Source organism: Colobus angolensis, unplaced genomic scaffold (genome assembly GCF_000951035.1).
Source record: "Colobus angolensis palliatus isolate OR3802 unplaced genomic scaffold, Cang.pa_1.0 Scaffold316, whole genome shotgun sequence".
Taxonomy (NCBI): domain Eukaryota; kingdom Metazoa; phylum Chordata; class Mammalia; order Primates; family Cercopithecidae; genus Colobus; species Colobus angolensis.
Genome location: NW_012116444.1, coordinates 1202648 through 1217234, shown reverse-complemented (window position 1 = coordinate 1217234; position 14587 = coordinate 1202648). Strand labels below are relative to the sequence as shown.

The 14587-nt window shown below is 42.5% G+C and overlaps 1 protein-coding gene across 2 annotated transcripts in view; it reads left to right on the top strand.

Annotated features, from left to right (window-relative positions):
* Window positions 1-7045, top strand: part of LCOR (ligand dependent nuclear receptor corepressor) — a 162292-nt gene extending 155247 nt beyond the window's left edge. For both annotated transcript variants that reach the window (XM_011951200.1, XM_011951199.1), the window contains one exon: window positions 1621-7045. In XM_011951200.1, the coding sequence (XP_011806590.1) occupies window positions 1621-5959 (4339 nt within the window). In that variant the 3' untranslated portion in view covers window positions 5960-7045. The remainder of the gene's footprint in view (window positions 1-1620) is intronic.
* The last annotated feature ends 7542 nt before the right edge of the window (window positions 7046-14587 follow it).

Genomic DNA, 14587 nt, shown 5'->3' with positions numbered 1-14587 from the left:
GAAGATATTATCAAACATCTGTCTACACATTTAAGCTGCCTCTGTGCATTGCCGTATTTCATGGCAAGTCACATAATAGTCTCCTGAGGAATTATAATCCATACAGAGAGAGAGGGAATTTAAGAAATTATATAAAACTCCAGGAAATTGGAGCATACCAACTGCATGGGTTCAGTACAACCCAGACATCCAGAAGCACAAAGCAGCTAGTGAAAGGCCTGGCTGTCTAAGCAGGTATTACCTGTGGCATGTCTTGAGTCTAGCATCACCCTTTCACACAGTCCCCACTGTCTGCACTAAGCTCTAAAAATTTGTCCTGGGTGACTTACTTAAATGGTGGAAAGGGGTTTTTAACATAGAATGATTTCTTGTGGATGATTGTAAAAGGTGTATTGAAGGTCTTAGAGAATGTAGCAAGTGGGCCTTGAGTAAAGATACAATACTACTTGCAGTGACAGGCCTGTACAGTTTAGTGTGGCTTCATAGCTATCTCCTCACTTAAGAGACTGTGAATTGGGACTTGCTTGTCATCTCACCTTTTAAAGTATGTGAAGTTACTGATTTCTATTCCTTTATGCTCCTAGGAAAGGGTAGAAGGATTCCTGCATTAGCATGACCAATTGGTCATGCCGAGAAACTATGTTAAAACTGTAAGTTCTCGGCCGAGTGCGGTGGCTCATGCCTGTAATCCTAGCACTTTGGGAGGTCGAGGCAGGCAGATTGCCTGAGCTCAGGAGTTCAAGACCAGTCTGGGCAACATGGTGAAACCCTGTCTCTACTAAAATACAAAAAATTAGCTGGGCGTGGCAGCGTGCGCCTGTAGTCTCAGCTAGTTGGGAGGCTGAGGTAAGAGAATTGCTTGAACCCAGGAGGCAGAGGTTGCAGTGCGCTGAGATCACACTACTGCCCTCCAGCCTGGGCCACAGAGCAAGACTCTGTCTCCATAAAAAATAAAAAAAAATAAAAAATAAAAAAAAACTGTAAGTTCTGTAAGTACTTCTAAACCAAGATTTGTACTGTAGTGCATCTCAATTCTTGTCAGTGTTGTGAACTTATAAACCAATGATTATTTAACAGGAATACCCAGACCTGAAATAAAGTAAAGTATATGTTGACCAACTAGAGTTAATAGTGTGGTCAAAATTTTAGTTTTTTGAAAAAAAAAGTATTTGCGGCATTTCTTCTCTTTAAGATAAAAATGATTTTGAGGGATTACTTTTTAAACTATGAAGATTACTTTTAAAGTACTTTTAAAGCATGAAAATTTGAGACTATAACAGGCTGACCTTATAATTAGGTAAATAATTCATATTTATTGAATCAAAAGTATATGAGCAGACTTAGAAGCAGTTTTGGCCAAAGTACCCACTTTCTTTATAATACAGATAGCCAAGCAAGGTGGCTCACACCTGTAATCCCAGCACTTTGGGAGGCTGAGGCAGGAGGATCTCTTTAGGTCAGGAGTTCAAGATCAGCCTGGCCAACATAGCGAGACCTTGTATCTACAAAAAAGAAAATAAATAAATAATGAAATTAATAACATCGGGTGAATTTTATAATGTAAAAATGGTTCTTTGGTAAATGACCATACTAATTCCTTCTTTCTCTTTCTCTGTCTAGGGAGAACTCAACAGAGGCAAAAGCAGTAGATTCTAACAATCAGTCAAAGTCCCCACTGGAGAAGTTTATGGTCAAACTGTGTACTCATCATCAAAAGCAATTCATTCGTGTTCTGAACGACCTGTACACTGAATCTCAACCAGGCACTGAGGACCTGCAGCCTTCTGATTCTGGAGCAATGGATGTATCCACTTGCAATGCTGGCTGTGCCCAGCTCAGCACCAAACATAAAGAAAAAGATGCTCTGTGTCTCGATATGAAGTCTTCTGCTTCTGTAGATTTGTTCGTAGACTCGTCAGACTCTCACAGCCCTTTACACTTGACGGAACAGACCCCGAAGGAGCCTCCTCCTGAGATAAACCCTGTAGATGGAAGAGAGAATGCCTTGACTGTTGTCCAGAAAGAGTCCTCTGAACTTCCAACCACTAAACCGAATTCTATTAATAGCAGTTCAGTGGATAGTTTCACTCCGGGATACCTCACTGCATCTAATTCTTCCTCAGTGAACTTCCACCACATCCCTAAAAACTTGGAGGGGCAAACCACTGGACAGGAGCAAGACACAAATGTGAACATATGTGAGGATGGTAAAGACCATATGCAGAGTTCAACTTTAGTAGAAAGTCTAATTACCGTAAAAATGGCAGCTGAGAATAGTGAGGAGGGCAATACCTGTATTATTCCTCAAAGAAATTCATTCAGGGCTTTATCAGAAGAGGCTTGGGACTCAGGGTTTATGGGGAACTCATCTAGAACTGCTGACAAAGAGAATACTTTACAGTGTCCAAAAACACCTTTGCGCCAGGACTTAGAGGCAAATGAACAAGATGCAAGGCCAAAGCAAGAGAACCATCTTCACTCGCTGGGAAGAAATAAGGTGGGTTACCATTTACATCCCAGTGATAAGGGCCAATTTGATCATTCCAAAGATGGTTGGTTAGGCCCTGGCCCTATGCCAACTGTACACAAAGCAGCAAATGGACACTCAAGAACCAAGATGATATCAACCTCCATTAAGACAGCTCGGAAAAGTAAAAGGGCATCAGGGCTGAGGATAAATGATTATGATAACCAGTGTGATGTTGTTTATATCAGTCAACCAATAACAGAATGCCACTTTGAGAATCAAAAATCAATATTATCTTCTCGGAAAACAGCCAGAAAGAGTACTCGGGGATACTTTTTCAATGGTGACTGTTGTGAGCTGCCAACTGTTCGTACACTGGCCAGAAATTTACACTCCCAGGAAAAAGCAAGCTGCTCAGCATTGGCATCAGAGGCAGTTTTCACTCCTAAGCAGACCCTTACAATTTCAGCCCCTAGACATACAGTAGATGTGCAGCTTCCCAGAGAAGACAACCCTGAAGAACCTCGCAAGGAAATAACCTCTCACGAGGAAGGAGGTGGAGACGTTTCACCTGGAAAAGAACCTCAAGAGCCTGAGGTTTGCCCCACAAAGATGAAGCCGAGTCTGAGCAGCTCCCCCAGGTCAGAGGAAACGACAGCCTCCAGCCTGGAGTGGCCTCTCCCCACTCACCTTCCTGAAGAGGACCTGCCAGAAGGTGGCCCCACAGTCCCAGCTCCCACAGCAAGTGGGATGTCTTCTGAACACAACCAACCACCACTTGCACTGTTGGATACGGAGGAGATGAGTGTACCCCAGGACTGTCACCTGCTTCCTTCCACTGAAAGCTTTTCTGGGGGAGGCAGTGAAGATGTCATTTCTAGGCCTCATTCTCCTCCTGAAACAGTCAGTAGAGAAGAAAGTCCTCAGTGCTCAGAAAATCAGAGTTCCCCAATGGACTTGGAGCCCCCCATGAGTCTGGGAAAGGCTGAGGACGACCAAAGCATCAGTGCTGAGGTTGAGTCTGGAGACACCCAGGAGCTAGATGTCAACCCACTCTTGAAGGAAAGCAGGACTTTTACTGATGAAAACCCCAGTGGAACTGAGGAAAGTGAGGTAGCAAGTGGTACAGGAAAATTAGAGGGAGAGGATGATGATGTAAAATGCCTGTCAGAAAAAGACACGTGTGATCCAAGCATTGACTCACTCGAAGAGAATTTAGACAAAAAGAAAAAAGGTAAAAAATTCCCTGAGGCCTCTGATAGGTGCCTAAGAAGTCAACTTTTGGATTCTTCCTCTGCTGACAGATGCCTAAGAAATCAAAGTTCAAATTCTTCCTCAGCTTGTCTTGAAATCAAAGTTCCTAAAAATCCTAGTGCAAAACGTTCAAAAAAAGAAGTGCACCCTGGTGGGACAACACCTGAGGGCCTTCCACCTGACAGTTTCCACACGGAAGCTCTGGAGGACACAGAAAAGCCAAGTGTCAGTGAACACTTCCCTGAGAAAGATGCCGAGCAGGAGGGCGAAGCGGGGGGAATCATCACCAGGCAGACTTTGAAAAACATGCTGGTCAAAGAAGTCAAGGAGTTAGGAGGAGAGATTTTCCCCAGCAGAGACCCCATAACCACAGCTGGACAGCCACTGCCTGGAGAGAGATTGGAAATCTATGTTCAGTCTAAAATGGATGAGAAGAATGCTCATATCCCCTCAGAAAGTATTCCTTTTAAGAGGGACCCAGAACAGGCAAAAGAAGAGCCAGGGCATATTCCCACACAGCATGTGGAGAAGGCTGTAAATGAGGTAGACAACGAAAACACTCAGCAGAAAGATGATGACAGTGATGCCCCGTGCAGCTCTCTTGGGTTGTCAAGTAGTGGAAGTGGTGATGCTGCTAGGCCACCAAAATCAGTGCCAAGGCCTAAAAGATTGACCTCTTCAACCTACAACCTAAGACATGCTCATTCTCTGGGCTCCTTGGATGCTTCAAAAGTGACTTCAGAAAAGGAAGCTGCACAAGTAAGCCCCACAATGCCAAAGGAAAATGGAGCTCCAGAGAGTGGAGACCCCCTAGATGAGGATGACGTTGACACCGTGGTAGATGAACAGCCAAAGTTTATGGAGTGGTGTGCTGAGGAGGAGAACCAAGAGCTCATTGCCAACTTCAATGCCCAGTACATGAAAGTTCAGAAGGGCTGGATTCAGTTGGAGAAAGAAGGACAGCCAACACCAAGAGCAAGGAACAAATCAGATAAACTGAAAGAGATTTGGAAAAGCAAGAAAAGGTCACGGAAATGTAGGGGTTCGTTGGAGGGTCAGAAGTTTTCTCCTGTTCAGATGCTCTTTATGACAAACTTTAAATTATCTAATGTTTGTAAATGGTTCTTAGAGACAACTGAAACCCGGTCTCTAGTCATTGTGAAGAAGCTCAATACTCGCCTTCCAGGAGACATTCCCCCTGTCAAGCATCCTCTTCAGAAATACTCTCCTTCCAGCCTATATCCCAGTTCACTACAGGCTGAGCGCTTGAAAAAGCACTTGAAGAAATTTCCTGGAGCTACGCCTGCTAGGAATAATTGGAAAACGCAGAAGCTCTGGGCTAAATTTCGAGAGAATCCTGATCAAGTGGAGCCAGAGGATGGCAGTGATGTCAGCCCCAGCCCTAATTCTGAAGACAGCATAGAGGAAGTCAAGGAAGATAAAAACAGCCATCCTCCAGCAAACCTGCCCACTCCAGCCAGTACCCGGATTCTTAGAAAATATTCCAATATTCGAGGAAAGCTCAGAGCCCAGCAACGTTTGATCAAGAATGAGAAAATGGAATGCCCAGATGGTCTGGCTGTGGAAAGTAAGCCAAGTCGTAAGAGCGTATGCATCAACCCTCTGATGTCACCCAAGCTTGCCCTGCAAGTGGATGTAGATGGGTTTCCTGTTAAGCCCAAGAGTACTGAAGGAATGAAGGGACGGAAAGGGAAGCAGGTGTCTGAAATCTTGCCTAAAGCAGAAGTTCAGAGTAAACGCAAGAGAACAGAAGGCAGCAGCCCTCCAGATGGTAAGAACAAAGGGCCTGCGGTGAAAGCCAGCAAAGAAAAGCATGCCGATGGAGTCACCAAAACCCCTGCTGCCAAGAGGCCAGCTGCAAGGGACAGAAGCAGCCAACCCCCCAAAAAGACGTCTTTGAAAGAGAATAAAGTGAAGATCCCTAAAAAGTCCGCTGGGAAGAGCTGCCCTCCCTCCAGGAAAGAAAAAGAGAATACAAACAAAAGGCCTTCCCAGTCTATTGCCTCGGAAACACTGACGAAACCTGCAAAACAGAAGGGGGCCGGTGAATCCTCTTCAAGGCCTCAGAAAGCCACGAATAGGAAACAGAGTAGTGGAAAGACTCGGGCCAGACCCTCAACGAAAACCCCAGAGAGCAGTGCAGCTCAGAGAAAGCGAAAGCTGAAGGCAAAGCTGGACTCTTCGCACGGCAAACGGAGGCGGCTGGATGCAAAGTGATTGGAAAGATGGTAGCCAAGAGTAAAACTGTTCTATAGAAGTAACCTTTTATTTTGCATTAACTAAATCTGCTTTTATAAGCTTATCAAGCCTTTCAAATTTACAGTTAATGGAGAACACCGTAATTTGAGATGTCCGAAAATGCATCTCACATGGAGAAGGGAACTTGCAGAGTCCTTCTCTGAGGCTAAGGGAAGTTATATATTATATTCTGGTTGTTCCTTGGGTTTTAAACTTGGAACCAAGCAGTTTTCGTTTTTAAAAGTACAGTGCCTTATTTATCCTTTTTGTTTTTAAATTTACAAAAGCTAAAAAGCTGATCTATGTGATTAAAGGCTTGTATTTTATACTTGATGCACAAGCACTTGTACTGTAGCCGAGAAGACCACCATCATGCACATAAAAGGAGCTTTTCAGCAGCCACCCTGCAGCATCTGCCCACGAACAGATGCCCCTCTTTGCAAACCCCAGCAGTGAACTTCCCTCTCTGTCTTGTTTGTTTGTTTAGATGATGTTTGAAAGCTAAACCAAATCATTTTTATGGTATGCAGAGGATTTATAATTATAAAAGATTACTATTTGTTACCCCCTTTTTAAAAAGATCATGTTCATTGTTGGTCCCTCCTCTCACCTTTGATGTTTTGTCATTTGAGAGCATGTATTCTAAATTATGTGCCCATGGGACAAGAGATATGTCACAAGTGTTAATTTTGTTTATAACCTCTAAAACATCATTTGCATCCCCAAACTGTATTGCTAATTCTCACCATCTTCTTCATTTCTGGTCTTGCTAGCACTCCTGCAAGGCTTCCATCCTACTTTGGGAGGGAAAAGTCTAGGATTTTTTTTTTTTTTCATCTTGCAGCTGTAATTTGATGATTAGGATGAAAATGACTCTTCTTATTTTCTTTCTTACCCAGAGTACTTCCATATTCAAAGAAAGCCAAACTTATTATTTCCAGTAATAGAAAGGTTTAAGAATGTGTGTGTCCATGTGTGTTTGGGTGCATTTGCATGTGGTTATCAGCCACACATGTCTCCCAATCCCAATTTTACAGTAAAATTCTTTCTTCCCCATGCAGTGTGCTTGGGTGTCCCTGAGTTGAGTAATTAGCAAAGGACAGGTGGTTTAAAAGTAGCCGAGTGTCTCTGTGAGCAGCCCCAGTACCACTTTGGTACCAGACTCAGATCTAAAACAGCACAGAATTATGTAAAGGTTAGAGCAGCCTTGCAGTTAGAGGAAGCAACTCCAACATCTGTGGGGAGCCCACACACCCCCTACCTCCAGAGCTGATGTTTAGCTGTGTGCTCCAATGTGAATGTACTTGTTGGAGTAGATATTCATTCTGATTGATCAACACCATCCTAGTAGTTAAATGCTTGTAGTATCCCTCCTGCCATGTCATGTCAGGCTCTGTTCCGTGTCTCAGAAGTGAGAACCACCATATTTTAATGACTTTGTTTGCCTTTCCCAGGTGAAGCCTGAGATTGGCGCATTGGCTTCAACCTAGTGCCTATGACTCTGCTCCATGATTACAACGCAGCGTGTACTTGACTTTTCCATTGGGCCACTCTGCAAAAAAAGGCTTGGTTGTTGAAGCCTCATCCAGCTTCCTTAACCTGTTCTGTCACCAAAATCGGCTTGTATGAACAGCTGCTGCCCTGTCCTTTTTATTTAAAAATTTTCCATTTAGGTTGTTTCAGATCTCTTTTAGATAAGCCCAGATGGACTTTTTCCTGAAAATCATGATAATACAGGCCTTCTACCCATTCTGGTAAAGGTTTGCTATATATCATGGAAACTTCTGATGATTGGATAAGACTGGGGAAAAGTATTTGATTGGTGAGAAATTTAGAATTGTGTTGAATTTCATAGCTAGAGAAGCTTACTATCTTATGAAGCCCTGACTGTTTTTCATGTCTTCTCTGTCTGATGAGTCTTTTTTTTTTCTGGTATCTTTGACTTGGGCCATTCAAGAGCTGCCTATATTAATGAAACTGCTGAGTGTGTATGTTGGCAACTCTTTCTCAGCATTAAGTTGCACAGAGGCATTAATGTGTTTTGAATAGGTTCATTTAATCTTAAAAAAATGGTTTTAAGGTTTTAAAAATATCTTTTCATATAGTTGTCACTGGATATTGTTTTTGTGGTGACTTAAACAGCTGATGTTTGCCAATGTCAGGCATGCTGATTCCTGTACAGAAGAGGTGCCCCCTTGGCTGCATACAGACTACCTTGTAAGGTGCTTGGATTAGGTTAGGGAGAGGTGTAAGGTAGTGAGTGGGTGGAACTTTTCCAGTTCCAAGTTTGTAATTCATTCCATTTGTTTTCTAAGTTCTTTTTCATTTTTAAAAGCTCACTTAAAGATAATAGCCTTCTTTCCCATTCTAGGCTGTGTATGAGAAAAGGTGTTAATGTGTATGTATGTATTTTATATACCTAACAATGCAATGGATCATCTTTAAAATCAACTTATACTTTATAATAAGGACATTTAAATAGACCGAGAGTCTACATAATTATGACACTTAAAAGTTTAGAATGTTTATATTTGTTGAATCTCACTTTTGCTGATTCAGTTAATTTTGTTAATAGAAGAAAGAAAACAGCAAAACCTGAGGGCCAATCCTGAAAGGCCGTTTGATAGCTACAGCAGGTACTGGCAAAGCAGCTTCCCAGACACCTCCAGGCTCAGGCATGGGATTGACTCAAGTCTGTTATTGTTTTCCCTCCTTTGCAGAAACCTTCTTCCCAGAGCCATCTTCAAGAATGGCTTACCACCAAATGCAAAAGCAGTCCATCCCACATTCCGATTCCAAATCAGAAAGGAAATTCTGCTCCTGGGTGTACACTTGGTGAAATGACAGTCCCAGTCTTGGGGCTGAAGTTGATGACCAAAGGACACTGGTATTCTCTGAGTTTCTGCAGAAGCTGGAAGATGCCTGGGAAGCAATCACTGAAGCTGCCGTAGCTCCCCTAGAGGAGGGCCCTCTTTAGGATACCCATCTTCTATCCCATGAGACTCCCTACTGTAGATGGACATGCAGGAGACCACTCCCTCACTTGGGGTTCTGAGCCTCACCCCTAGCACTTCCTCAGACAGGTAACAATCTTGCAGCACAGCAGGAAGGTTGCGAACCTGTGTTCTGCTCCTGAGGCTTCCTTCGTAGGAATGCTGTTAATGTCTGTAAGTCACCAGTCACTAGCCCCTTGGATTCCTTGTTAAAGACTTCTATGCAGCCTTATCTAAAACAATAATCTTAGGCTGTGAGTCTCCTGCTGTATTGTTCCTAAAATTGTATGGGTAGAAGAGGTGCCCTTAGTCATCCCTTTACATATGTGGTGCTTTCTAATGGGATCTTCTATGCATCACATACTATGCAGGTGGATTTTTCACTGTTAAGATAGGTCATCAGTAGAAGGCATCACTTCAAGATAGTTACTTTGAATTGAGGTTTGACCTCTTTTCCTGCTTTGTAATGGGTTCAGTGGTGAGGGTGGGAGCTGTCATTCACATTTATGGGCAGCATTCCTGTTGATTAGTGGACCTAAGAGTCAAATAGGAAAATACAGCATGCTGTGTGATACAAGCTGGAGATGCTGTAGTGTTACTATCTGCAAGTTCTGTGCGGGCTGCCTTTTGGATTCCAGATGATCTGTCAAGGGTCTGCAGACTGGGCTGGTCACTTGTTTGTGTAAATAAAATGTGTTTGGAATATAGCCACACCCATTTTCTTATGTACTGCCTGCGGCTGCTTTCACACTGCAAGAGCAGAGTTGAGTAGCTGCAGCAGAGACCCGTGTGGCCCTTACAGCCTAAGATACTATCTGGACCTTCAGAAAACATCGCTGACCCTGCTTGAGAAAGTCATCCTTTTCAGGAACAAATATTCTTGATTTTCCTTCTCTCTTCTGCCCTTTTCTCTCTGTTCTTCTTTACTTCCTGTTTTCCTTGTCTCAATTTTGTTTTCTTTTACACCTCTTTAGTTATCTTGCTATAAAGAAGACATGTTATATCGATATGCACTACTGTCCCCTTAAACTTGAGCAACCGTAGCATTCCATCGTTCTTTAAAAAAACCCATCACAGTAGCCAAAATGAGGCCACCTTACCCTATGGAACCAGAACCCATTAGCAAATAGGGATTCAGAGTTCTAAAATTATATGGCCGGGGCCTGTGATTTCACTCACACAGAACTGACTCTGGCTTTATTTCTTCTTTATTAAAGTAAACCAAGATTTTGTTTCTGGTAAAATTAGTTGAGACTACTTTAGTTGGACTCTTAGTCCTCTGAATGTCACATTTAGATGTGGAAAACGTTTTTTCACAGAGTAGAAACAAAGTCTGATCACAAACCCAAAGCATTGTTTATTCTTATATATCTTGTTCAGCTTTTAGGAAAATAAAAATGTTGGCACTGACACCTTTTCAGTCACATGCTTTCAAAATAATTTTGTTAAAGGTAAGCCAACAAATAAAACATAGAGGCTTTTGAAGTGCTTTAATAATGATTTACAAAATCGGAGTTATAACCAGAGTATGACTGAAAAGCTATTAAAGTCTTCCTCCTCCAAAAACTCAAGGATAAGGGGATATATCTTTTTTTTTTTTTTTTTTTTTTTTAAATAGAGACGAGGTTATGCTGTGTTGCCCAGGCTGATCTCAAACTCCTGGCCTCAAGCAGTGCTCCCACCTCAGCCTCCCAAAGTGCTGGGATTACAAGTGTGAGCCACCGCACCAACACAAGTATAAGTTTCTTTGCTGTTTTTTTTTTTTTTTAATGTGATTCAGTGTCTTGTCAGTGAAAAATTTTTGTCAATGGCCCCAAATCACTGATTGTTTTAGTTGTTTTGAAACAGACAATTATCATTTTGAATTCTTAGGATTACTTTAATGTCTTACTATGACTTGATATCCACTGAAATACTGGAATTTTTTTTAAGTATAAAATCAGTCTGTGTAAGGCAGTCTTCATATCCTAGCAGTAAGTGCTCTTCCCCATGCTTGCTCTCAAATCCTTTTCAGGGGAAAAATTAAAAGATTATTGTATTTAAAATGAGCAGAATTGTGAATTGTGGAAGGGCCTCCCCCCCCCCCCCCCCCCCGCAGACAGGGTCTCTCAGTCTATCGCCCCAGGCTGGAGTGCAATGGGCATATGGTCTTATCTATTAGGCTATGTAGTTTAAAAGTCATCTTCATTTTTATGACGCCCACTGCAGCCTTCATCTCCCAGGCTCAAAGAGATTTTCACACCTCAGCCTCCTGAGTAGCTGGGACTACAGGTGCATGCCACCACACCCAGCTAATTTTTTTTTTTTCCAGTTTTAGCAGAGATGAGGTCTCACTGTGTTGCCCAGACTGGGAAGTCTTTTGAGGCAGCCTTCAATATAATTCATCCTTTGAAACCTCAGAACAGAGTCTTGTATTCTACAATGGATGGATTGGAAGGCTTGAAGACCCAGCCTCTTTCCTTTATAGATAATCAGACTCGGGCAGAAACCCAGAGCTCTCAGGGCTTTGCTGTGCTGTGCCATGTCATGCCGTCCTGGGGCTCAGGGAACCACCCTGAGCACTTTGTGGAGTGTGTCCTTGCTCAGGCTTTTGCCTTGGGATTGAACCGAGGCTGGTCAGTTCCTTCCACTTACCTCCTCTCTGTCTGATCTTCCTTTTCCCAGAGCCTCAGTGCTTGATGCTCAGTGCTGGGGAGATGTCCTTTGCTCCATCGTTCAGAAGGGCAGTTGTGTGGTTATGCTGCCGGGTGAGCACAGACACACGTCCTTTCTCCCCTAGCTGGGGCCATCCCACACGGGGTGCTCAGTATGCATGCCTCATGAAAGCATGTCCATTTAAAAAAAATCAGGTACTCATGGTATTACAATATGCCAGGGGTTGGACAAATGGATTTTTTACCCTTTTTTAAAGGGTTATGTAAAAAAAAAAAAAAAAAAAAAAAAAGGTGACTGTATGTGGCCCACATAACCTAAAATATTTACTTCCTGACTCTTGTATAAAAGCTCTCCTGATCCTTGCAATAGTCATTAAAGATCAAATTGTATAGACAGGCAGAACTTTTTTTTTTCTCATATAGCCCAACATTTTTTCATACAGTCCAGCAATTCTTTTAGATTTTAGAGTAGCTTGCCTGTGCATCTCAGTACATAGCTGCTGTTACAGATTATTCCTGAATAATGCTTTTGCATTAAGAAAAATTATACCCCTTTGCCAATTGTCTACTTGTTAATGAGTTGTGGGCATGTGATCATATCTATTAGGGTATGTAGTTAAAACTAAAAATGCAGTCTTTAAAAGTACAGTCTTCATTTTTATGAATCAGAGTGAACTTGACTGTGGTAGACATTCCATTAACAGCAGTTCAGCACAAACAAGTTACTCATGAACTTAAAGCCAAGAATGGTGCCTCTCCCTGAAAGTATGTGATGTGTTGGTTTTACCCCTAGAACACTTCATTTCTCTTTTGTATCATATACTTGAAGGTTTCTCACTCTTCAAGCTCTGGTCATGATATGCGAACATAAATGCCTGGTGTTTGCCTGTTTGACTTTCGAGTGCAGACCACATATTCTCTTAAAAACACCAGCATGTCTGTGGCATCTTGTCAAGACACCGGCAGCTTTAGACAGAACAAGTTCAGGGCTCTCCAGTCCAACCCGAGTCACCTGCTGGTTCTGAGGAGCCATCCTTGGCACCTTGCCCTTCCTCCTCCTGCCTCTGCTTATGCCGCCAGCTCCCTTCCAGGAGGCATATTCTCTCGGACAGTCCCCCACTTCCCCAGTGCAGCCCTGAACACAAATTTGTCACATTAGAAGCATTTTTATCTCAAAACTCTGTTTTCCTCTAGTATTTAGTTGTTGAGTTTAAATGCTATTCAATTTATCAACTTTTTTTTACCCCAGTTTTCTATGATCTGCACCTCATAGTTGTCTTGTAGCTAAAGCTGCAGTATTTGGGAGCTAATTTTTGGGAAAGAGACTATACAAACAAGATTTGCATAATTTTGTATATTTATACCACAGGTAGGGATTATTTTTAGAGCCACTATAGCTTAAGGTTGATTTCACTCGTGTGGTTTCTGCATTCTAAATAGTTCTCGGAGACTGTGTTAGTGACTGGTTTCAAATACATATATATAATATTTATACACACCACTGTGGAATTTATTTCACTGTGTAAATAGTGATGTTTTCCTGTTCAAATGCGTCTATAGAAAGTATTTATTTTAACAAGAAAATTAACTGTCAAAAGGGCTTTCCAAAAAGTGTTCTTTCTAGCCACCCATCCTCCCCAGCTACCATGCTCAACCATTGAGTCCCCAAACAACAGTGAAAGCAGAAAGGTGTGGCCTTGAAACCGTCACTGTATTTGAGCAGCTGCAACAGAAGCACATCTCCCCACTGTCACCCCATCCCACAACAAAGTGGCACTCCCATCGTGGGTATGGCTGCGCCAGCATGGCATCGGGCGTGCCCCACGCAGCCTGCTTCTTGCATGCACAGTTGGTACGTTCAGCTGTACACTTAACAGCCTGTACAGGAAAATGAGCCTTAGTTGTAGCCCCAAGGAAACCCAAACCCATGCCTGTGAGATACGGAGAAACCACTGGTTGCCTAGAGAAAGCATTAAGGTGTACTTCTAATTCCTCTCTCATGTTGGTGAAAGACACTATTCACACTCTCATTAATCATGGGAGATAAGCATGTTACCTTCTGCACCTTGACTATGCTCGTGAGCACCTGGCTCTTCTCTTCCTCCTCCTCCCCTCCCTGTCTCAGTGTGCGTCTGTGCAGATGTGGGCCAGCCCCCCTGTAACCAGTGGTTACAGAATGATACCATCTGTTCTAAGATGTGGTCAGCTTTACTTCTCAGGAGTCCTGTCCTACAATTCAGAGCACCCCTGGATGGGATGGAACCAGTGCTTTATGATCATGTTCCTCTTCCCTGTGCCCTGTCCTTGGGCACCTCCATGTAAGTCATGATCCTCATTGTGCAGGGCTGGCTGGACTGAGAATTGCAACTCCAGGACAGCAGGGAGCTTTGGGACTAGGCACGCAGGGATTTTGTCATCCATTTGAACCATAATTTGCATATTTTCTTACGGCCTCCCATTGTCTTTTCTAAACGAATGAGGCGGACACTTGAACAGTAATGCTGGAGAATGTTTTTTTTAAGAGACTTTGTAAGCAAATCTGATTTTAAGATGAAATGTGAATGAGAAACTAGGTGCCAGGGAATTTAGCACTGAACTAGACAGTCAGAACTTTTTTAACTTTGCAGGAAGAAATAAATTTTGCTGTCGTCTAAATGTTCACAAGAAGTAATGTTGTAAATAGTTTTCTAAAAATATTTATTACCTGTGCTGTATACAAATTCATGTTTTGAGTGATGTTGGTTTGCATCGTAGTATTATAGAATATATTTTGAACAGTGGACTTCCTTTCATAACACAGTTCACACATGGAGAAAGAACAAAAACCAGCAGGTTGAGAGCGTTTGGGGCGTTTGATCTGTAATGTTACATCAAATCTAAGCTTTAACTGCCCCCTCTTCTCATCTGGTTATATTATATATATATATATATATATATATATATATATATATACACACACA